The 25,330-nt window shown below is 42.3% G+C and overlaps 3 protein-coding genes across 3 annotated transcripts; 2 read left to right on the top strand and 1 right to left on the bottom strand.

The window, feature by feature from the left end:
* The first annotated feature begins 7,489 nt into the window (after positions 1-7,489).
* LOC113150166 (immediate early response gene 5-like protein) lies at positions 7,490-8,958 on the top strand. The gene has a single exon (XM_026342559.1). It carries the CDS (start codon positions 7,648-7,650, stop codon positions 8,521-8,523), a length of 876 nt encoding a protein of 291 aa, XP_026198344.1. The 5' UTR covers positions 7,490-7,647; the 3' UTR covers positions 8,524-8,958.
* A 297-nt stretch (positions 8,959-9,255) lies between these two features.
* On the top strand, positions 9,256-14,472 carry LOC113150865 (carnitine O-acetyltransferase). The gene is made up of 14 exons (XM_026343599.1): positions 9,256-9,407; positions 10,572-10,841; positions 11,000-11,118; positions 11,748-11,801; positions 11,904-12,069; positions 12,263-12,437; positions 12,516-12,694; positions 12,783-12,883; positions 12,967-13,086; positions 13,169-13,291; positions 13,385-13,520; positions 13,607-13,669; positions 13,764-13,901; positions 14,007-14,472. The coding sequence occupies exons 1-14, from the start codon at positions 9,381-9,383 to the stop codon at positions 14,220-14,222; spliced, it is 1,887 nt and encodes a 628-aa protein (XP_026199384.1). The 5' UTR covers positions 9,256-9,380; the 3' UTR covers positions 14,223-14,472.
* A 165-nt stretch (positions 14,473-14,637) lies between these two features.
* On the bottom strand, positions 14,638-23,504 carry adamts13 (ADAM metallopeptidase with thrombospondin type 1 motif, 13). Its single transcript, XM_026343598.1, has 29 exons — positions 23,334-23,504; positions 22,959-23,028; positions 22,682-22,809; positions 22,302-22,385; positions 21,935-22,059; positions 21,679-21,825; positions 21,417-21,551; positions 20,972-21,122; positions 20,761-20,865; positions 20,529-20,680; positions 20,363-20,426; positions 19,986-20,112; positions 19,755-19,903; positions 19,530-19,650; positions 19,174-19,254; positions 18,905-19,086; positions 18,638-18,794; positions 18,359-18,488; positions 18,061-18,240; positions 17,687-17,885; positions 17,511-17,607; positions 17,294-17,423; positions 17,009-17,185; positions 16,731-16,935; positions 16,138-16,477; positions 15,923-16,066; positions 15,659-15,838; positions 15,025-15,200; positions 14,638-14,927 (listed from the first exon to the last, which is right to left on the bottom strand). Exons 1-29 carry the CDS (start codon positions 23,409-23,411, stop codon positions 14,772-14,774), a joined length of 4,170 nt encoding a protein of 1,389 aa, XP_026199383.1. The 5' UTR covers positions 23,412-23,504; the 3' UTR covers positions 14,638-14,771.
* Between the last annotated feature and the right edge of the window lie 1,826 nt (positions 23,505-25,330).

Below are 25,330 nucleotides of genomic sequence, written 5' to 3' on the forward strand. Positions count from 1 at the left end.
AGTTTGAGAAAATGTGTGTGTGTGTGTGTGTGTGTGTGTGTGTGTGTTTGGAAAATGGGTGGATTTTTGTGGGTGTCTTTTACCAGCAGTGGGGGGATCCAGCACTGACAGGAGGTGGGCTCAACTGGGGGGCTGGTGATAGACGTTATGGGGGTTGAGGGTGGTGGTGCTGGCTGCTTCCAGGTGCCTGTGACTGAGGCTGAATATGAATGAGGGGCCCCGGTTCTCCAGAGATGGTGGCTAGGGAGAGAGAGTTGCTAAAACCAGAGACCGGTGGAGCCTGGCTGGTTGAGAGGCCCCCACAAGCTGCTGACAGGAGCTGGAGCTAGCCATCACGTTAATTAGCGTTTTTACTCTAGCAGCGGCGAATAGGGGGAGTGGGTTAGAGAGGGATGTGGGGGTGGTATATGACTCATAGACACAGTATGGTTTATTCATGATGGAGGAAGGGGATGTGTGTGTGTGTGTGTGTGTGTGTGAGAGAGAGAGAGAGAGAGAGAGAGAGAGAGAGAGGAAACAGACATTTGATTTGCACACAGTGTAGTGTGTGTGTGTGTGTGTGTGTGTGTGTGTGTGTGTGTGTGTGCGCACACTGCCTTGCTAGATCGCTGATTGGCACCAAGCCAAAGTGTTATTATGTCTTGAACATAATGCCAAGTATTCGTTGTTATTTTCACCTATAATTTTACAATACACATTTGAAAAGGATTCTTTCAATCTGAAACTAGATCTCTCCTGTGGTTACGAGATGCTGAGATAATACGAACCGCCGACCAGGAACTATTGCGTTGCTTATTTCTAACAACACGTTATTGATCATAGTCTTTTTAGGCCTGTCTGAGAAGCATCAGACTGATGAAATGGGTTAAGGGTGCCTTTCTTACAGGTGACCTGACCTTGTCTCCTCTGCCTCAGCCCCTGACAGTGATCCTCACCCCCTGGAGGTATGCACGGGATCAATAGATTGGTCTTTTACCCACACAAATCACCCAGGACTCCCCATCCAGGTCGAGCAGAGCTGAGGAGAAGAGCTGCTGCAGTTTAAGGAACATTCCAGAAGGAGCATCTCCTCCTCAGCCCGTTAGCTCGCTTCATGCCAGAGCAAGGATACGAGGGCTCGTGTGTGTGTTTGTGCATAAGACGGTGTAAGAGGGGGGTTACATTACAGCTATACATTTTTCTAATTGTCTCCTGTTATCATTAGTGACAACCATGACCTCTGTTATTGGCATATCTGCATTCTGCCTGCACTGCAGAGCCTCCACCACACTACTCACAGCGTTTTCTCTCCCAAGAGCGGCATGGCCCATGCCTCATAAATACAAACACAATCTCTCCTACACCTCCTGACTGCAGGACAGGACTCCACACATATCTGCCCATGGAGCGCAGCCCATTTGCATACATATTAAAGTGACGCCTCAGAAAAAAGGAAGAGAGAGAAAGAGGGGTGAAGAGAGAAGGAGGGGTGGGAGGGGAGAGAGCGGGTATATGCAAACAAGGCTTTCATCTAATATGCAAGAACCGGCATTGCTCTGGCATAAATCTGCATCTGAGCTCAGGCAAAGAGAGCGGAGCCCATTTGACAGTAAATGGGCTGGGGATGGCTGTCAGATGCACAGAGGAACACTGTGTTACCCGCACGGAGAACAGGGGTGATTGATCAGTATGGCATGTCACATATAGCAAGAGCTACAAGGTAACAATACATGTAAAGTAGAATGTATGGATGGGACTGGAGGGGGCGAAAAATGAGGGATCGATGATGGAATATGTGAGGGATTTATAGGATGGTTAAAGGAATAGTGCAACATTTTAGGCGATATTGTTGAAGGTTAAACACGTGACTTTAAAGGAGCTGGTAAGTTGATGTTAGCTTTGGCCAAATCTAGCTGCTCCAGTCTCTGCACTAAGCTGAGTTAACTTCGTCCAGCATCCAATTTACCATTCAGACACATGAGAGTGGTACATATCCTTTCTTCTATCACTTGGCAAGATAGGTAAAAAATGATTTGGGCAGCTTAATTAGAAAATGTTGGCACGCTATCACAGTCATCTAAGACTGTAAAGCATAAATTAAAGGTATAAACCTTACACTTGCTGGATATGAACCTGTTAAAGCTGATATCGTGAGCACTTTCCAACGGCATGTTGTAGAGCTGCACATCACCAGTAGCATACATGCAGCCGTACTTGTACTAGTCTCGTTCTATCTTTGGACACAGCCCGGTTACCGGTTTGTCCTCATTAGTAGTCTCTATGTTAACAAGAATAGTATATAGATCTTCTCATCGCAAAGAAATATATATATTAAAAAGAACAATATATATATTTATACTTTGCCTTTTTTTGCATTCCATAAATGTCAACCTAAATCTATTTATTTTAAAAAGACTCAGGATAGAGAGAACGATTGAAATGTTTCTAGAACATTTTTTTGCACAAGCAAAAGTAGAGCGCATGATGGCAGTGCTAAAGCAGAAAAAGTGCACTCTTTACTTACTTTCTTCAGAAACTGGAGTGCTGCCATGAGCTCTGGGTTTCCCCTAACTCTGTGAGTATTTCATGTTGGACACCCTTGAACTCCCTTTCCTGTTTTCCTGCCTGAGCATGTCGCATTGAAGCACGCCATTCTGTCTGTACAGGTGATCTTACGCACAGGAAATGGAAACTCTGAATGTGCATGTGTCATGTAGTTTCATAAATGTGTGTGTGTGTGTGTGTGTGTACGCGCGCGCAATGTTTGTGCGTGCGTGAGAACGCTGGAATGGGGGGCGGTGGGGGTGGGGGGGGGTGGGGGCGGAGGTTGAAACAGGATATGTTGGGAATAACACAAAGCACAAAAAAGTGTCACATGATCTGAAACACAGGGTTGATTTATTTGGCTTCAGAAAGAATCTGTTGCATGTGGTTTGGAGGAGAGAATGTTTTCCTTCTCTGCTCTCAGTGTGCTCAGACACAACACATGGAAACATTTTCTGAGAGGCCATGGGTCTGCAAAAAAAAAAAGAAAAGAAAAAAGAAAAGAAAGCTTCAGACATTTTATTTCTTCTCCCTCTTTTCGTAGCTTTTTGGACTCTTTTCTTTTTTTTTTTTAACTGATTGAATTACATACATCTGCTGGCCACATGTAGAAATATCCCTCTAATGTATGTGTGCGATCCGCTCAGGGGCTGTGACGTGCAATTAGCAGATATGTTAATACTTTATTCAGGTATGGATCAACTGATACAGTGGTTTCCTTAGCGGTGGGCTCCTCACTGATTCCACGCTGGTGTGACAGGGATGTATCAATGAACATCACATTTACAGCCTATATTTCAGTCTGTAATAAATACACTTCCACTCACATGAGACAGTTGCATGTCTGCTCTATTGTCTGCCATAAATATGCTGGAAGGGTTGGTTAAATATTGATAACACCAATTTTCTGCCTCCCCTCCAGCCCCCAACTCCCACCCCACACACCCTCTCTCCCCATCACCACCACGCACACAAACACATACACACACACACACCAAACCAAACCCCTCCTTCTTTCACTCCTTCTATCTGGCGGTTATTTCACCCTCACAGTAACCTTGCTTATGCATTTTGCATATGTAAATAAAGCACCCGGCTCTGAAGTAATTGTGTGCATCTTCTACAGAGCTGCCTATCTCAGCTTTGTGTTTAGGAGGACGCACATATGGAAAGAAGACGAATCCTCTTTGTTTAGCGGCGATTCTTTTCTATTTGGACTCATCCAAGTCAAGGACTGTAGATTTGTTGATAAGCAAAGTACCACAAGTAAAATCATATTTATTACTATTGAAAATGTTTAGTTTCTAGTTTTTTCAGAAGGATTTGTTTTGGGTGGGGCTGAGTCTCTCATGCTGGATTTCTGGGGGTTCAGACTAACTTATAGTTTATAAGCCCAGAGATTCTGAGATGTTATTTTAAGGTGGATTTCTAAATGTGTAACACGAGAACAGGGGTCACTCACTAAACTGGGATCATCAAATCAGATTTTATTTTATACAGCCCAATTCCCAAATCACAAATCTGATTTAGACAGTTTTACAGTTTGTACTACCACAATGTCCTCCGTCTTTTTACTCAGAGTGAATCAGGATAGAAAAAAAACCCTAAATACACCTACCAGCATTAATATTCTGACCATTTCAGTTTGTAACAATATGATTGTGATTTGTATGTCTCTCTTGAAACAAACACACTAATGGTGAATCATCAGTGTCCATTCTTACAGCTACAGTATTTCAGTAAAGTCATTCATTCATTCATTTTATTATTCTGAAAATTCAGAAGTAGCTGAGAAACACTGAGAAATTTCAGTTCAGCCTAGAAACTACTCAGATTATAACAATGTATTTCAAAAATTTGCTTAGTTGTGAAGTTTTCTTACAAGAGATATAATATTCCTGATTTATTAGTGTCAAACTGCAAAACGTCCACTAGGACACGGAGCAGAATTTGAATTTCAGGGTCCGACTACAACAGGATGCGCTTTGGAAAAAGTCTCCATACTCAGAGGTACAGGGTACCGTGTGGACACTTCTGGTATGACAATTAAAATAAGTCACAACACATGGTTAATCTCCTGCAGTTCTTCTGTGCAAATATCACATTTTATACATAATAATTTGATACAGGGCGCTCAGTTTGATAGGTGTTTCACCTTAGTGACACAACAGGGATGCTGTTGTTTAATGCAGTACCCAAGCCACAATATACTGCCAATACTAATATGTATACTAAACTATACTTTGCTATTGTACTATACTACAGTTGTAAATGTTTTTGCTATTTAAAGGTTTGTACGTTGCAGATTTTTGGTTAAATGTGTAAATTAAATATTTTATAATAATGCAACTATTTGCAGTGTCCAAAAAGGAAACATATAAACAACTTTTTATCTGTATTTATGATTTGTTTTACCTTAAAATGATAGTTTGTGCTCAGTGTTCACTGAGTCACCTGAGTAATTAGAAAAGTCTAATTAAATATATATATACAGTAGTTATTCAATTCCAATACTGCATATCGGTCTTTTTATATCTAACCAGCAGAACCATCAGTGGTGCATCAGGTAGGATTTCTCAATTTTAACGTGCACACACGTGTGTGTCTGTCTATGTGTGTGTGTGTGTGTGTGTGTGTGTGTGTGTGTGTGTGTGTGTGTGTGTGTGTGTGTGTGTGTGTGTGTGTGTGTGTGAGTGTGAGTATAGCAATGTCTTCAAAACTAAGTCCATTTCACATTTGGTCTGACCTTTGGTTTTTGCTCTTCCTCACTGATTGTAGGTTGTGGTTTCTCTCCAGGGATGCTCAATATAATCTGTACTGCAATTTTTTTCCCAATGTGACATTTTGGCACCTTCTCTATGTGATTTCATTTGTTTTCACATTGCTGTGCTAGGCTCCACTAGCATTTTGTTACATATTGGCATTTACCCAGACATCCATGCTGAATCCTTTAATGATACCATGATGTACAAAGCTGTACAACGTGTACATGCATCCTTCTACTTATGTTGTTATAGTAATTACACAGGTGTTTGTTAGCTTTCAGAAAATCACATAAAGAGGTTTCACTCTAATACTGTTTTCACTCTCATACTCCGGTTTACCACACACTACTGTACAATACACTGAGCTACACCTTACAGCATCAGACTGACCAATGACTTAACAGTCATTGGTGAAGAAGAGCATCATAACATTTAGTTGCTATCAGTTTTAACTTTAGTTTTATTGCTAGGGACGCATGCTCTTACCAGAAGGTCTGTTTGTTTCATCAGTTCTACAATTCTACTATTAAATTATACCATTTAAGATACTGCATATAATTAGTACATAATTATACTGTTATCTATTAGGCACCAAATGATACCATGTTATCTGCTGCTATGCAACGGCACCATACCATAAAACAATAGCAATCTGCTCTCTGCTGTTTAAACTAAATTCCTGAGAGAACACATGTGTCAACCTCCAATTTATACTATTATCAGAGCATGATAACCATAATAGTGGCTGTCCTCCTCATTCGCCTATTTGGCAGGAAATCAAAGTCACATCCAGGTGTTCAGTATGATGTCAGCCATCTGTGTGTGTACACACAAACAGATGTGGGGCATGGATGACAGATAATATCTTTACAAGATGCTTTTTACTCCTCACATCGTAGTACAGTGACAATATTTCTATTAACAGAGGAAGTTTTACTGTGTGCGTGGGCATTAGATCTGTGCGTGTATATTGAAGCATATTTTGAGGAGGTTATATCTGGGATAGTTAGAACAGTAGTAGTTCTCCTTAAAGTAATCTGTAACATAAACTGTAAGTTTGGTGTAGTAAGCTTTACTGCACACTAACATATAAAATATAAATATTCCCAATTAACAGAAGGCATCTGGTACCTGTTTAGTTCTGTTTTTTGGATGGAGGCTGCATTTAGAAACTATGGTTCTGTTTCATGGTCATCCAGAAGATTCCAGGACAAGTGGAAAAAGTTGACATCTTTAATTATACGATGCAGACTTTCTGTTTTAGTCAGCCTTTACCTGCGTTCTTACTTGTCTAATACATCAGTAATACATCGCCTTCTCGAACCTGACCTGGAGAGGTGTTGATTCTACTTCATTTCGGCTCAGCCTCACTGTGGAGCCTGTGGCTTGTGATGTTTTTTTTAATAACCCAATATAATGACAGATCTTTCTATTATTTCGTCTGCCCCGTCTTTTAAGTACATCAAAGGCAGGGTAAAGTAAATGCAGCTAAATTAGATTAGATTCAACTTTATTGTCGTTACACGTAGACAAGTTCAAGGCAACAAGATGCAGTTTAGCATCCAACCAGAAGTACAACTAGCAGTAAGGCGCAGAATACACGTGTCTGTGATATGTACAAGATAAGCACTATAATGAACAAAATGTACAAGTGGAAGTACTATGAACATAATATGCACTGTATATAAACAAATAAACTGTATATAAAGAAAATATATAAACAAATATGCCAACTGTGGTGTTGACATATTTGGCTTCATCCTTATTTATTTAATTGCACAACATTGGCTGCAGTAGTAAGTTAGCTCTCCTCTGTACTCATACTCTTATCCATTGCTTCCTGTTCTGCTGTGTTTCTACTTGTCTTTTTTTTCCCCCCTTACTTTATTATAATCTGTTCTATTGTGAGGAGTGTCTACTGTCATCTATAATCACAATCAGAATCTGTCTTCTGCTCCTCTCTGTTTTTCTCTCCACTAGATTCTTTTAATTTTTTTTCTACATGGTCAGTAAAGTCCGATGTTTTTGTCCGCACTGACTGAGATGGTTAAAAAAGCCCCGGACACATTTGGTGAAATGCAGCATGCCCGCTCTTACGTGCATTTTGAATGAGGCTAGTAGTGAGATTTGCGTATAACAGAAGCACCGCCTCCCTCCCATTGGACGATGTCTGCGTGAGGGCGTGGCAAGGAAAGATGAGAGTTGCAAATCCATGCCCTTACTGGGAAGACATGGAGCGCTATGGACACAGTCTACACGAGTCAAGTAGAGATCTCAACTAAAGACATTAATATTTTCTCCCGTTAGGAAACGAACGATTTGAGAGACTGAGAGGAAAGCAAGGGTGGCCCGGTTGAGGATGGAGTGTGCATTTGACGCACAGAATCTGATCTCGATTTCTTTGAGGAAAATCCAAAGCTCCAGGACGCAGAGAGGAGGCATCAAGCTCCACAAGAACTTGCTGGTAACGTACGTGCTGAGAAACGCCAGGCAGTTTTATATGAGCAAAAACTTAACGCAGACGCAGAGGACACAGCACTATGAGGATGTAGCTGCAGTCCGTGAAAGGCACGACTACCTTGAATTGACCGGGAGCTTTACGGAGTTGGCAGATGACTTCTACTGCAACTTTACCGGGGTTGAGTCTGGCAATTGGCACTGCGGAGCGCACCAACCCAGCGGCCAGCCTGCAGAGGTGGCGCACCAAGACGCATCTTCCTGCGCAATGGTTCCAAGTGACTCTGATCTTATGGTTTCGGAAGCCTGTTGGAGTTGTGTAGACAAATCCACCTGGGAGTTACCTGTCCCAAACACACAGGCCAACCAAAAGACTGTCCTGGACTTGGACACACATGTGGTGACTACTGTCACGAATGGATACTTCCACTCAGACTGTTGCGCGCAGCCAAAACAGCCGCAGGGAGCGCAGTGCTACAGTAAGAAGCGAAAGATGGACGCAAGTTATCATATTGTTGATCCAGAGTTTTATTTGCCAGACTTTGGCCCGGTGCCGTGTAAAAGGATGAGGACTGATGATGATTCACATTCAGACTCGGATCAGTTGGACAGCACAAACATCTCCAACCTGATCTCAGTGTTGGGTTCAGGTGGACTATCTGACTTTGTGAGTTGGCAGCAGACGGACCTTGAGCAAATATTCGCCACTCAGACAATTTGTTTAAAACATACACTGTTGACAGGCAGCGGTTGGACCAGAGCAATCGAAGCATTTTGATATGTATGACTGTTTTTTCTTTGTATCGTTTTATGTTGTTTCTTTCAAATAAACCACGGCACGACTGCAATTCTCTCTCCCTCTCTCCCTCTCTCTGTCTCTCTCCTCTGTTATTGAACGTTGAAGAAATGTGATTATATAGAGCAATCACATCCATCTTGGATTACTTTTGCACATCAGCATTTCTCGTGCCAATTAATACCATTTCTTCACACACTACAAAAAAACTGTACCTTTTATTTGAACCGTATTTTCTTTTTTTTTTTTTTACTCATTTGCGGGGTACAGGAGTCTGTCTTTGGTTTGTATTTCCCGAAGAAACGAGTTAAGGCTGTTTCTCTGGAAAGATGTTGGACGAGCACCATCATGTGGTCGGTAGAGATCTGTACAGCCTCATGCACCAGATCAATGCAGAATATCACTCTGTAAATGTGTTATTTATATCAGGGCCTGCTTTTATTAACCAATAAAACTAACATAAATTAAAAAACAATCATGTGTTGACTTTAAATCGTGCATCTGCTGAATTGCCACTGTCCACTTGTGAAGTGTGGGTCTACAGATATCAATAGGATCACTGGAATGTTTTTTTTTTTTTATTTTCTAATAAACTAAATGAGAAAATGCAAAGATGCAGCTTTTTGCTGCTGCAAATCTGATCACATTTCGACATGCACACATGCGCCAAACTTGACGGGACATGTGGGAAGCCCAGAGTTGTCTTTGCTCAGTGGGTCCGAGGGGGGGCGGACAGTGGAGCAGACACACTGTCGTTGTCCTTGAGACATGACTTCCAGAGGATCTGTCATCTGTATTCCCGGGACACTCAAGTGGTTTTTGCGCGACTGTCTGACAAGATGTTGGCCGTTTTCGTCCGGGCCGCGGTGAGTCTGCGGTTCGGCGCAGTTTACCTGTGCGTGTTTTTAGTGCGTAATAACCATCTGTGATTTCACGGCATCGGGACCGAGTGCAGGGGGTGGGGCCCTGTGCGGGACAACAACACTGACAAGATCAGCTGCGAATGTACCTGATGATTCACCGCTGTAGTCTGTCCACATGTCCGATGCCTGTTTGTTAAGACAGAGCATTAGCAGCGTGTTGTCAGCCGTCCAGAGGGACTTTCTAACGTTAGCCTAGCGTAGCCGATAGCATAACGTTAGCCTAATGCGCATGCTCTAAAAAAAGAAAGCCAGGAGAACGAGACATAACTGTATTAATAGTTAATTTTAATCGATGCGGAGTTTCCCCCTTACTATTATCTTTCTTTTATTAGTATTCACGGTGGCGTACTGCTAAAAGCAAAGCAGCACCACACGCTGGTCATGATTTTATTTTGAAAAAACTAATACCTCTACCGGAAGTTATTTTTCTTTTCTTTTTTTTATAAATCCAGAAACTTGATCACACGAATAAATATGTCTATTAATTCATGTTGTTTTCTTTATATTAAAATCAATCTATATTGTCGTTATTACTAGATTATAAACACTTATATCAGGTGGCTCTCCCTTCATCATTATAGCAGATAATAATAATGAAATACTTTATTGATCCCCTTGTGGAATCAATAACATCAATCAATGATGTTATATTGACAAATAGCATATTGCGCATGAGGGCACAGGCACATTTCTTAATTTCATGTGTGTTTGTTTAAGCCACGATTCCGAAGTTCAAGCAGTGTTACCTCACCTTTCTATTTATAAGCCTCCACAGACTACAGCAGCAGCTCCAAAGACATAGTTACTGTGACGGTCTGTTGTTTGGTGTCAGTTTTCAGCTTGAAGCCATTTGTACTGTTCTACTTTTCGATTGCATACTCTTCAAGTTTAACAACGTGTTGACACATGTGGATCAGTGAGGCATCATTCATTTCCGCAGTCCAATTTCCAACCAGATTCAGCTAGTGTCATTATCAGTGAGATTAAATGATACTCAGTTACAACATTTACAGTTACAACAGCAGTTGAAATATTTTCTTAGGGTAGTGCTTTCTATTTGTAATACCACGGATGAGCAGTTGAAATGATCAAGTCACTGTTTTCTAGCTGCGGCCAGGCATGGTGAAGCCTTGTCGTCTGATCAGACCAGTAACACACATCCCTGAAAGGTCCCTGGTGCATCAGGAGGGTTTACCTAGGCTACCTGTGCCACCTTTGAAGCAGACATGTGAGCGTTACCTGGCTGCTCTCGAGCCTCTCGTCAGTGAGGAGGAGCTGGACCACACCCGGCAGCTGGTGCAGGAGTTCCTCAAAGGTGGTGTTGGGGAAAGGCTGCAGAAAGGCCTGGAGCGGCGGGCACGCAAGACCGAAAACTGGGTACACATTTGGTTTCGTTTATTTTTGATGTAGCAGGAGGGACACAGGAAGTCATTTGTAGATTGTCTATATTGTTTTGCACATCTATATCTTTATAGGGCAGTAGTAATCCATGCATAACTATTCTATCCAGTTATCTGATTCCTGTGTTTCTGTAGCTTTCAGAATGGTGGATGCAGTCAGCCTATCTAGAGAGCCGTATGCCGGTGGCGGTCTACACCAGCCCGGGGGTTGTCCTGCCCCGCATGCACTTCTATGATCGCCAGGGGCAGATGAGGTGAAACAAACAAAACAAAACAAACTGCAGAATCTACATCTAGGACCAGACACAGTTTCAAAGCTGTTACGTCTCTGTAATCACAAAAAAGAAGAATCAGTACTTCTAATACTGGAGATTTCCTGGTTTCCTCAATATCAATTACAAATGTTGTCATTTGTCTAATCGTAAGCAAACTCATGAAGTTGTTTCCAAAAGGGATTTATTTTCAAGTACAGTATAAACAAGCTCATCTAAATCTGGAGTTTTAAGCCGACCTTTGCACAGGCGTTCCTCTATATGCTATTTAAAGGCCTCTGGCTGCTCATAGCATTGCTCAGCTGTTTTTCACTGCTGACATGGGATATGGTGTAAACACAGTGGCCCCATAGAAAACTACTGCAGTAAAGTCCAGAGTTACAGTTTGATATTGTACGCAAGGCTCATAATTCATCAGCCAGTGGCACGTTGAAGTACTGTACAATCATTTACTTGTAAATGACTACATTCATAGTTTATTACTGATAAGTGAATTGTATGCTGTCTGTAACCCCATATATGCACAGTCGCTTATGGACATTTATGCAAAATAAACAAGAGACAACAAATGATTACAATAATTTGTATATAATTGTATATCTCCTCTGCAGATTTGCGGCCAAACTGATTGCGGGAGTTTTGGACTTTAAAAAAATGATTGACTCGTAAGTTTGGCTGAAACTGTGTCACACTTTTGCAGCAGAAAACTCATTATCACCATGCAGTTGTTTTGCAAAACTTCACGTGGACGTTGTGCTGTGTTGCAGAAAGACCCTGCCTGTAGAGTATCTGAGTGGGAAGCCTCTGTGTATGGATCAGTATTACCAGATTCTGTCTTCCTGTCGTATCCCTGGCACAAAGAGAGATACTGTTGTAAATCATGCTATAGGAAAAACACCACCTACTCACATCACCGTGGTCCACAACTTCCAGGTACTCTAGATAGATGGCACGACTGTCTTTCTCCTTCTTGGACCTCTCAGTATTTCAACTTAGCATTTCAACAAAACATATGAACTATGTGATCCATTAGTGGACAACTATCCCAGACCCACACATGCCATGGCTCCTAAACTTGTATGTTTAATGCTGTTACCACACCCTGATCAGGCTTTTCCCCCCTCAGTTCTTTGTCTTGGATGTGTACAACAGCGATGGTTCCCCTCTGACAGTAGACCAGATTTACATGCAGCTGGAGAAGATCTGGAACTCCTCTTTGCAGACTAACAAAGAGCCAATTGGCATCTTAACCTCACAGCACCGCAACACCTGGGGAAAAGCTTATAACAACCTTATTAAAGGTATTAGCTAGAGTTATTCTCTAAGCAGAGACCTTTTATATTGTTCCAGATCTTTCATTTTGTTTTATTCATTCTCAGATAAGACAAATAAGGAGTCAGTCCGTGCCATCCAGAAAAGTATCTTCACCGTTTGTTTGGATGCACCGATGCCGCGGGTGTCTGATGAGCTGTACTTAAGCCGTGTTGCTGCCCAGATGCTACATGGAGGTGGAGCTCGCTGGAACAGTGGCAACCGCTGGTTCGATAAAACACTACAGGTCAGTTTGAGGCAAATACTTTACTTTTGTTTCATAGTTTCTGGTGATAGTGGATAAAATTGCTAATATACCTGCAAATCACCTTCAGTTCATTGTTGGTGAAGACGGCACATGTGGACTGGTGTACGAGCATGCCCCCGCTGAAGGTCCACCCATTGTGTTCCTCATCGATTACGTTGTGAAATACATGTAAGTTTTATTCCATCATTGTTTGAGAGCATTCTCCCTATTCTGAGTTTGAGTTATATTGTTGTTCTGCATTTTCTCCACAGGCAGAAAACTGAAATAGTCCGCGCCCCTATGGTTCCCCTATCCATGCCTCAGAAACTGCGTTTTAACATTACACCTGAGGTCAAAAGAGACATCGAGAAAGCCAAGCAAAACATGAACATGTATGTGAAGTACACCTAAGATCACTGTCATTGTCATGTAAAAGACATTTTGTACAAGTCACGGTCTTCTTGGTTTCATCAGAATGGTGCATGACTTGGACGTGAAGGTGCTCATGTTTTCTCATTTTGGGAAAAAAGTGCCAAAGCAACATAAGCTGAGTCCAGATGCTTTTGTGCAAATGGCTCTTCAACTTGCCTACTTCAGGTAAGAATTTCCTGTTTGTATTTAATAGTTATGCGTTACTTAGACATTAATGAAGTTAAATCGTATGTCCTGTGTGTTGTTTTTGCATTCTAGGATGTATAATACGTGCTGCTCTACCTATGAAAGTGCGTCTTTACGAATGTTTAAATATGGGCGGACAGATGCAATCTGCTCGACTACTGTAGAAGCTTTTAAATTTGTCCAGGCAATGCAAGATCCTGCGAAACAGGTACTGTTGAACCCCTTGAATTTCACAGTAAATGCATAGTCTAAGACGTGTAAACTCTCTGACTAAAGAGTAAATACTGCCAACAGAAGCCAGAGAGACTGGCACTGCTACAGAAGGCCATTCAGACACATAAGGAGAACACTTACAACGTGAGTCTTGGAGTTCATCAACATAAAAATCCATTTTATTTTTCCTGAAACCGACTGATTAATCAGTTCTACATATTCAACTTGTGTTTTGTAGGCAGTTCATGGACAAGCCATAGACAGACACCTCCTCGGGCTGAAGATGCAGAGTATCACAGACCTCACCTCCATGCCTGAAATCTTCATGGATACCTCTTTTGCTGTGTCTCAGCATTATAAGCTGTCCACCAGCCAGGTGCACTTGTGTACAGTTCACTCAACAGTTTATTATTACTGAGCAAAATCGTATATGTCCTCATATTTGTTTTGTTTCCTTATTTGGTCTCATGTCTGTGTCCAGGTTGGCTCTAAGACAGACTGCGTGATGTGCTTTGGTCCAGTGGTGCCAGATGGCTATGGAGTGTGTTACAATCCCATGGATGAGCACATAAACATTGCCATCACGGCCTTCAACAGCTGTGAGGAAACCAACGCTGCCAAGTTCGCCCAGGCTGTAGAGGATGCTCTGATGGACATGGGGGCTCTTCTGAAAGACACAGCTACAGCCAAACAGTAGTGATCCCACATAGGAGCTTAGCACACTGTATTCCACCAGGCCGCATGGGAGCTGTAAATGAAATGGTGCCAGAGTCGTTGGCATAGACGCTCATTGTTCTGTGTTGAAGTTGAGGGGAAAAGCTGTTATCAAAGTGCTGTAGGAAGTAGAACGTGTGACAGTCATTGCACTGCATTTGTGATCCAAAGCAATTCTCTCTGATGGAAATCCTATATTTTAATGTATTGTGTTATGTATATATAAGCTTTATATGCACTTAATTATGTGCTAAATGTAATAATATAAATATTTTTTCCTGGTTTATACTTCAGCAGTTCCTGGTGCAGTCTTCAGAATGACATTGTCCTCACTTAAAGATTTTGAGTGCCTTGCTTGTTTAATCTTTATTTCAGATCCAAACAGTTAGCACATACAGCAGGTAGTTGCAAATGCAAATATTCAACAGAATAGAAGTTGATAGCTGTTACAAAAACATAGGAACTGTGAACTAAAGAAATTTTAAATAGAAAATGTGAAAACTACTCAACATAGATAACGTTTATCATCACATCAAAGACGCGTGAAGGAATATTCAGCTTTGAAGCTCCCTTTGGAATGCAGGTAGTCTCCATGAAATTCAATCTCAGCCATATTTCCAGAGGAGCGCCACAGAAACAGCTGTTGGCCTTTAAACACGTTGGTCTTCAAGACATCAATGTCCCGGATCTGAAGAAGACACACAAAACAACATTATATAGAGGTTAATACACATGCAGTTTTTTTCCTATTAATTATGCAGCATATTGAAACAACATGTCCGCACCATAATGTATGTAGACTGGGAGTTGGTGCTGTTGAATACTAATCCTATGTGCAGCGCCTGGATTCTGATCTTCACCAAGGGCGGGGCATTGATGAGCACACGACAGGTGTGGTTAGTGTCGGATGTGGTCGGATTCTCAAAGACACCGTTGGAGGAAAACAGCTGAGTGTCACAATCTGCAGGATTCAAAACTCAGTACATTAAAGTGGTTAATGCATCAAAGGCACATACAGTCAAATGCAACTGTCTAGCAATGAGTATCACATATGTGAAGCTCAAAATGTTGAACATATTTTGAGATAGTCTCAGCTGCTGATTCAGTTCTTTGGGCATCACTTGTGCTAATATAGCTTGTAGCACTCTGAGCTTCATAATTTTATCAGCCTCACTGCATTTGTCACAGGGCTTTTGTATTGGATTGCATTAGACTGTGCCAGTGTTTCCAATACTGCATACTAATCTCTAGATTCAGTTTCGCACCGGTATGTTGCAATAGGCTACAACAATAGGCTCAATTCAGTTATGGTTGCATCCAGTTCGAAGAGCAGGAATCACCCTCTCTCATTAATCCTCTTACAGAAAATACAGTTCCTTAGCCCCGGACACAATGACCACTGAAGAAATGCTGTCCTACCCTGATGGTGGCTCTTCTTCGTGTTTTTGTGTGAGTTGTAGGTGAACAAAACCCCATTCCCAGGAGTGAGCAGATTTTGACGCACCAGCAGGACGTTGGTCCTGGTGGTCAGCTCACTACCTGCTACCTGCTCGCACTTCCTGATGAATGCCAGTCGGTCAAAAAATGCCACATACTCCTCTGGAGGAAGACATGAATGGTGTTACAGACATTTATTTTGCAGCAATCGTAGCCTGCTATTTTTAGATGTTTGATTAAACTTACTCTCTCTGCAGTTTAAGGAGCCAGACCCCACTGTAATGTGGATGACCTCATCCAGGGGTCGACCTATGGATACTGTGCAGCGGCCAGTTACGTTTGTCAGATCCACTATGCCTGATTCTTCAAGAAGTAGTTGTCCACATATACCTGGAAAAGAGCATGTATTGTAATGATAGAGCTACAGCAGCTTCAACTGCACAGTGTTTCGGTGCACTAACTGGGTTTAGGTGTTAGGGTGGCTTTTTTGATGGTCTGCGGGACAGTTTTTGTCTGTGTTGAACTTGGAGGAAGTTTGCCCACGGGTGGCTCTTTGTGGATCTGAGCAGGAGAAAGGTGACATCCCTCCTCTGTAAGGTTGGCCTTCACTTCAGTAGGTGTCACAGTTGTGGTCCTAGGCGCGTCATCTGCCGTGCGTGTGCAGCTACTCATGTAGCATCCCTGGATGGTGATGGGCTTGGGAATATGCATGCAAAGCAGTGGGCTGAGGGGCTCAGGCTTGGAGGGGCCCATGCAGGACACAGCTCTGGACTGAATCCCATATCCACAGGGTACTGAACACTGACAACACGACACAGGAGGTAAGCTCACGTCACAGTGTCATAACATCACGCTAGATACATCACAATAGCATAACACACAACACACAGAATTCAGGTATTGTAGGCCTGAACCTGGGCAGTCGGAACCGTACCTGTCTGAAAAGTCAGTGTCCTTTAAAGATAATGAGCTAAAACACGGATATGATCATTTAAATTAAGAAGTTAGTCTAATATTTAATATAATCAAAATAATTATCTGCTATGAAGTGTACCTGGCTCCACGGTTTCACCTCCCATCTGAAGGTGCACACTTGGACCAGACAGGGCACTGTGGTGGCCGGTTTGACATCTGCATGACAGTTTGAATCCAGTACTACACTCTCTTTGCCATGGACAGACTGGACACAAGACACAGTCCTCTGAGCAATACCCAAGTCACACGACACTGAGCAGGGTGATGTTCCCATAACCTTCCACCTGGACAGATGATTTTTGACTTTACAAATGCTGCTGTCAGATGTGCAGATGTGTCTGCTTGTGTTTGATTTACCTTGCTGGACAGCTGTGGCTGTTACATGAGACAACAGCTGTGGGTTTGGGAAAGTCACTGCACTCTGAATCCTCCACCACCTCCTCCACGCCTTCTCTTTCTCGAGCGCAGTACAGCACCCTGTTAGCCACCCCTCCTCCACACGTTAGACTGCAGACCCCTTGCTTATTGCGCCACCTGGTTGTTAAAAATATAATGATGCTGTGTTTTTTTTTGGACCCTATTTGCATTGGAATAGCTGCCCTTCTCTAAAATCCTATATTTATTAAAACCTGAAGGTCTCACATGGGAGGGCAGGGAGTTGTGCTGCAAGTCTCAGGGTGAGGAGAAGGTTTGGTAGAAGCATCACAGTGGAAATCAGGCACCCCCAATCTGGTCTGGTGGTCCACACAAGAAAACCAGACCTGCAGGGTTCCTATGCAATCATCAGGCTTGGTTGTCCTTATGTGATAATGACATGCTAGTTTTGAAGGAAGGTGATTACATTTTTTTTTCCACTTACCATTACCACAGGTCTTTGAGCACTGGCTGATAACGGGGCTCCACACATGCACAGATGCTATTTTAGAGCGTGGCATCAAACCAGATTTCAGCATGGGCTGGTAATAGTAAAAATAAAGGTTAGACATATTTGGCATTTAGAAATAAAACCAAGATTTCAGTCAGTTTTAACATTACCTCTGCCTTAGATTCCCATCCAATGGGACAGACATCTACCACGCAGGGCACTGTGTGAGGTGGTCTTATTTGCTTTGAACAAAGGTTTTGATCCACTTCCACGTCTTGGCCATCTTCTGACTGGACACATGACACAGTGCGCTTTGCTTCTCCTGGTCCACACACTGCTGAACATTCGCCTGGCTCTGACACACGCCACCTGTAAGCACAAGTAAGGGGATTTTCATAGAATATGAAATGATTCACTTTCTATAGTTACAGGAATTGATTTTACCCATGCACTCTTAATTGTATTTATTATTTCATAATTATTATATATTTAATACAGGTACTCAGTGATTGCCAGTACAGTGTAGTCCCTGTACACCTTTTACCTGGCAGGACAGCGTTGTAGGTTACATTGTTCAACAGCCTTTGGAGCTGTATCAGGTGGGCATTCAGAGTCTGCAACCTTTACCACCTCAGCTCCATGTTTCTGAACACATCTTACAGGACGCACTCTCTCTCCTCCACCACAGGAGGCACTGCAAGGCCCAAAGCTCCCTGTGTCCCACCTATAAAACAGTAAATTATTCATATAATGTATACCCAGCTATACATGAACTATACTGTATACAGTATTTGTATATGAGCTCAAAGTAGAAAAGCAGAGCTGAGCTGTATGAACCTAACCTGGGGGGACAGGGTGAGAGCTGACAGGCTGTGTGGAGTGGTGTGGATGGAGGGGGTGTTTCACAGTTGTGCTCCTCCAAATGTCGGTTGGTATTGTCATCTACACAGGTAGATACATGCTTCTGTACACCTGTAAGAAAAGATAATGTGTGTAAAAAGAAAGCCTTGGGAACACCTTCAATTAAATTCCCCATCAACATGGCAAAATTAATCAAGTTTCACAAGTTGTGTTTACTTTCTTGTGCTTTTCACTTTGACTCGTGATTGTTATTTCCTCACCTAGTCCACAAGAGACAGAGCAGGGCGTTGTGAAGACAATCCATTTGCCTCTAGGTGCTCTGATTGCCCAGTCGCTGTCTCTGGTAGGTAAATAGAACTGGTAACTAATGTTTGGATTCGTTTTCTCTCCGTATTCTTTTCCGTATTTGCGATAGACCTGCAAAGCAAAGAACAAGTCAGACATGCACACATGAATTTACAAGTTTACATATATGTGAAAGCTACAACCCTACAGTAAACCTATAAAAGTGAGTTGTCTCTCCTGACCTGTATGCTTATTTCTTCTTGCAGTGGTCCAGGCAGGAGCAGCTCCTCCATCTCAGGCAAAAGGTCAGGGGTCAGGTGGAGGTGATACACAAGGCGGTTATCATCCAGTGGGGAGGGGTGGGTCATATTCAGGGACATACTGCTCATCCCAGACACAATGTACCGATCCCCGACCATTACAGCTGCAGAAGCAAATACCAAAAATCATTCCACATCTTAGTCCCAATACACTTATTGTACAAATGTGAATCAAATAAATGATAACACACCCATATGAGTGAAGAGAGGAGCCCTGTTGACAATATGAACCTGTGTGGCATTCACTGGCAGAGACAGGAAGGTGGTGTATTCTGAAAAAGAAATAATTTAATTATTACAACATGGAAGAAAATAAAAGAATTAAGACTGTAACTATGATTACTTATTTATTTTTTGTTTGTGTTCCCAGATCTCAAGAGAACATCTTAAAATAGCTTGTTTTGTCGAAACAGTTTCAACCCTAAAGTTTGTCGATTTGTAATCAAAAATCATTTTATTTAAGCTGCAGGAATCAGATCACATTTAATACTTTGGGTTAATAAATGACGTAAACGATTGGGTTGAACTTCACACGGTTGTTTGCTACCTCTGGCCTGACCACCACTGTAGGAGTCAGAGGTCAAACTGCAGGATGATCCATCTCCACCACACACCCCACACACATCCCTCACTGTCCCTGAATGCAGCAAACCATCACAGCCAAAGAACTGGTGAGACACAGAGTACATTTTAAAAGGAGTAAGGCTAAGGCTGAGTGTGAGAGAGTAGGATTGCATCTGCTCTTTGTCCTGTTTAGTGTTGTCATCTCTACCTGGCATTTCCCTCTGAGACAAGCAGCTGTTGTGCCAAAGGGAGGAGGACTGTCTGATTCACAGCGAGTCCCGTCTACAAACTGAGAGCCACGGCTCACTATGAAGTTTTCTCCTTGGGACTGGCACATGTATCTGCACTGTTCATCTCCTGGTGATGATAAGAAAATGTTAGCGTTATTGTTTTATTCCTCTACCACATGGAGCAAACTGAAAGCTCTATTTAGAACCACCTCGTGCAAAGCCGACAGCTGGGATCCAAGTGTAGAAAGAAGCTGTGTGTAGCTGCAGGTGGAGGGGGTGGAGGTCTGTTTGGGAACACTGCTCTGCCATGAAATCCAACTGAGTGCGCACACAGGGCTACAAGAGGTTGGTAAGAAAAACATGATGTCATTATGTGTGAATCCTACTGACAAGTCCGCACCTACAGCCCCAATCCACCATACCCCCAGTTGAAGGACGTCTTAACTAAAACTGATCTGTGAATAATCCACTTTGCAAACAGGGATCGTTGAAAATTGGGACTATTTTGTGGACAATGATCCACTGAGTACGTAGTACAGAACAACTGCATGAAGGCCCACTGTAAACAGAACCAGTAAGAACGTACCCTCTGGTGACAAAGTTGAGCCTCAATATCTGGACCCTCACAGTCACTCCCTCCAAAAGCAGGCCTGAAAATTGGACATCGTAGCTATTTTAACAAATAAGCTCTGTCAAAACAGAGGAGGATCTTCAGCGCTGTGCTTGACTTATCCTCACACCACATTTGTTACCTTGGATTGTTGCATTGCCGTGTGCGGTGAGTGACCCCCCCGCCACATGTTCGTGAGCATGGGGTGAACTCAGACCAGCTGGACCAGGAGCCATGCACCACTACAGAGGGGCTGAGCTCATCAGTGGATACACAACGCCCCTTTAAACACCACTGCAAGAGAAGAGTGCATCTCTTCAACACATTGGGGAAAATGACTGCACTAAAATGATTCACTGACCACTGAGAAGTACCCTTTTAGGTGCACACTCTGTCCCATCCAGCAGGGGAACCAGCAGACGCTTGCAGGAACTGTCATCGTGAGGGTTAACATGACAGGACAGAACACGACAAACTGGCTATTGTAAAGAAAACCAATATTAGAAAGATTACTAGTGTGGAAATATTGTATTTTTGATGTAAACTGCCACCTGGTGGCATCACTTTGCTATTATATGTACATACCAGGTCAGGATTAGTGAAGGAGCAGGCTCTTGCAGTGCTACCAAAAGCTATACGACACTGGTCATCCACTCCGTAGTACAGACCAGGCTTCCAGTCTTGCAGGGAGCCTTGCATTACCGGCAGGTCTTTTACACACTCAGCTTTCCCTTCACTGGAAACAGTAATGCATGTGACACCTCATTCCTAAATCCACACTACAGCAGATTTGTCCTTCGCATGTGAATCACATTGAAAGACTGATACAGACCCTTAATATGTGATAGTAAAGAGTTTCAAATACTTAAAAAGAAACATTTCTCTTGCCTTTCTCAAATGTGAAAATGGAATCAGTTCCACCAACTTGTGTTGAAGACTTTAAGGCTATGACTAATAGATGAAATGTCCTTTCAACAGTGATGAATGAGAGACTTTTTCATGTACAGCTGCTCTGAACAGTTTGGCCCACCTGAAGAATGTGAGCATCTGCTGCCTGCTGCAGGGGGACCAGGTCAGATCCACACTGTTGTAGCCGCCATCAGAGGCCATCATGAACCCACTCCTGCTGCAGGTGTTTCCCACTCCGTCATGGTTGATTCCGAGGCTTAGTAAAATGAAGTATGGAAATACCAATGTGTAAAAGAGACCTCTACCTTAAAAGTTTTATGAGCTGCCATGTAAACTGATATTGGTACTGCGCTTTGTGTGCTGGCCGTTTGAATTTGCTTTACCTGTGGCCAATTTCATGAGCGATTGTGATCCCCAAGTCAAAGCCTGTGTCCTCAGTGATTACACAGCTCCATTCACTGGAGCAAGCCCCACCAAGCTGTGCGACTCCCCTGACCTGCTTGTTCCCATCAGGCAACACCAGGTCATACCTGGTTTGGATTTGGAAAACATTATAGTTAAACATGTTTTGTTCATGCATAATTTATCCTGGATGAAACATCTATGTATACTAGGCCCATGTACATGCCACCAACATACCTCGTGATGTACAACAGGAGATCAGCATGTAGTGGGTCTGTATCATTGGAGGGGTTGATCCTTCTGCCCCAGTCACAAAGGCTTCTGAGAGAAGAGGTGATGTTGGGAGACAGCTGGATCTCTGCCTGGAAGAGGGGACATGATAACAAGGGTGGCAAATAAAAACAACAATTAATAAAAAAGAAAAAGAAAAAAGAGGAGAGAGAGAAGTGGAGGTTGCTCCACTTTTGCACATATTCAATAGGTAACAGCATTATCTCAGTATCTTTGAATATTAAATTATATTAACCCAGTCTGAATTCGATTAACATCTGGTCATATGTGAACTTCTTCTTCTGAACATGAGCTGTAACAGGAGGCCACTTACCTCTGGCTCCGACAGGATGATCATGCGAACCAGGTGCACTCGCATGTTGGCGCCCAGGGTCATGTCTCTCAACAGCTCTGAGGCCTGGGTGGAAATTGGTGTATGAGTTACTTTCATACATTTTGGGATGGCTCTATAGCATTGCAGTCTACTCTCTAGAGTGGTTATGGAAACATTTCAGCATACAACATCTGAACAGCTTTTTCTCTCAAAGCAGTGTTGTGTTTTACTTGTCTTCATTATTTATTGATTATGCCTCAGACCGGCCTCATATGTACTGCAACGTTTGTTCTACTAGACATTTAAAGCACATAAATGGCAACAAAGCATCGGCAGCTTAGAAAACTGTCCCTTTACTGCATGTTTGTGCTCAGACTTACAATGTTGAGGTTAGTGAGGATGTATCTCTCTGTGTCCTGCTTGTGGACCTGCTGGACATCTGGTCCTACTACGACCAGCAGTTCCAGATGTGTAATATCAGGCAATACTGCTGACCGGCGAAGCCGCGCTGTGAAGAGAAAAAGCAACACACAAGAGACATAGAGACATTTTTGTAGTGAAACACATATAACAAGTTGTCGGTTGACTTTGATTTACCACACACACAATACTTATTGTGTAATATGTGAGTCTCCCCACTGCCACAGGAACACATACCTGAGGCATCAGGGGAAGAATCAGGAGAGGAAACAGTCTCATGTTGACTAGAGGTGTGATGAAAAAGCTTCTGGAGGGGAACAAACAGCAATAACATTTAAGGTCCTTTAGAAAAATAAGGTTTTAAACCTTTAAACCAAATGGAGTTCTGTGGCCTAAATACTGAATTACAAAACATCTTTTTAAGGCTTTTAGTTTTTTTGTTAATGGTCCACGTGTAAATGCAGTAAATGTACTAATGACTCTCTGCGGGTTATGGGTTTTCACAGGATGATAAACAGTTTAAAGTTGAAGAGTTCAATGTACTTTGCAGAAGTCCCGAGCAGTGAAATCGCTAACCACAGAGCTCCTGTTCACCCGCAGCTTTCCACCTACCTCGTCCAATGGAGATCCCATCAGCGCGCTAAAGCCAGGCCACAGTAACAGCAGACAGAAGAGAGTCGTTAAAAACATGTTTCCCTTCTTCCTGTGTGTCTACTGTACCTGCTCTGCTTTAACAGTATTATAACAATGTGCGATCCTCCTACTCAGGCAGGACAGAGCCCTGGCCAGGAGGGTTTTATGTAAACAACAGGGACAAAGTTGATGAGTGATATACGTCATTTGCTGGGTCTTTCCAAATATGGGACCAAAGTAACAGCTCTAATGGTTGTTGTTGTGTTTTTTTCCAGTTATGACTAATTTGTGAAAGGTAAGTACAGTGTAAGTGCTTGAATCACTCAGCAATGACAACTTTTTTTAATGATGAGAAAAATCAGTGATGCTTTATTTAGCAACCAAAATCAACCTTTTAGCTCCTACCATGATTAATATTTAGGAAATTTGCAGCTGCAATCACTGCTAAATTATTCCTAATTATGTAAAATTACACATATGTGTAAATATGTATACATGTAAATATGTATGTCATATTGTCTTTGCTTCTTGAAGCCATTAGAGGGCAGACTTAACCCTGTGTATGGACTGAAAGAAGCTAGGAGTAACAAAAGCATACACACTCAAACACACACTCCTGTTAACAAAAACAAAACAAAAAACATCCCATACGTCCATGGCGGGCATAAAAGCTCATCTAATCCAAAATGGCTTATTTGGAAGACAGGAGATTCACAGTGGAAATAATAAAACAGTAACATTAAAGCGAGAATTCACACTTTCCTGTGGGCCATGGCTATAATTATTTTCCTTTACTACTTTAACTGGGCCAGATGAATGACTTTTCTCTCTATAAATAACTATTAGTGCTGATTTTTATAATTAGGCGCTACGGATGTCATTTCAAATACATGCTCATGTTTTACTACTTTCTATGGCTTTGATGATAAAAACGCTCTAAAACTGGGCCTTACAGATTGCGACTACTTCTAACACAAATCTGGTTGGCTGTGCAGTTATTTTTATTGCATAATAGACAAGATTTTCCCTTCTGCTATGATAATGATGCAAATGTCCAGAAATAACCAGAATGTTTTCTACACTTCAGATAAACTCTAAAATGTTTCACCACTCTGAAAAAAAAAGTATTTGACTCCCCAACCTCCCACCCAGATCTCCCACCCCCGCTTTCTGAGAGGGTATACTTTATCTCCATAAATCTAGGATTCAAGCCCCATCTGCCATTAGTCTGCCAGATATCTGCCCGTTGTCAGACTGAATTAACAGCTGGCTGTCACGGGCACTACACCAGCATCACTGCTCCACTAAAACCTCAATGCCCTCCTGGATTTACCAAAGCACAACAGACTGTGATAAGTGTTGTTGGATCCTCATACCCATGTCTATGCACAGGAGGGTGGGGATTGTATATTTATGATGTGCTAAATTATATATATCTAGCCATATGGGATACTCAAGTGGGCACAGCAGATGATGCCTCGGGAAAAGTGTTTGGTTGCGCCGAGTGAAGAAGGAGGAAGTTGTTCATGTAATGCAGCTAAACACAGAAAACAGAAGATCTCTGTTATTCTCTGTTATCCCAGACACAAAGACATTTGTGTTGCCCAGATTCTTCTAATTTCATTGTTAAAATCTATAAATAATATTGACTAGGATCTTCCAGTTGGGATGCTCCTTGTTACAACCTTTAGAACAGATATTTGCTTAACTGGATTTTGTATTGCAAAGCTCCACCTCTCAGCAATTCATTTTGAGATGTATTTATGTAGAGTGGCTCTGGCTTCTACATAAAAGGATTCTTGTTCATCTGCTGCTCTTTGTCTATGCCTCCATCTGTCACACAGTTGTAAAAGATTAATGTGTGCAAAAACCTATAAAAGTTCACCTGCCTCTTTTACAACAGTCTGTCACCTAAACTCTTTGTATTAAGTGGAAGAATTAAAGCCAGAATCTCAAACTGTAGGCTTCTTGTTTGA

Source organism: Anabas testudineus, chromosome 9 (genome assembly GCF_900324465.2).
Source record: "Anabas testudineus chromosome 9, fAnaTes1.2, whole genome shotgun sequence".
Classification (NCBI taxonomy): domain Eukaryota; kingdom Metazoa; phylum Chordata; class Actinopteri; order Anabantiformes; family Anabantidae; genus Anabas; species Anabas testudineus.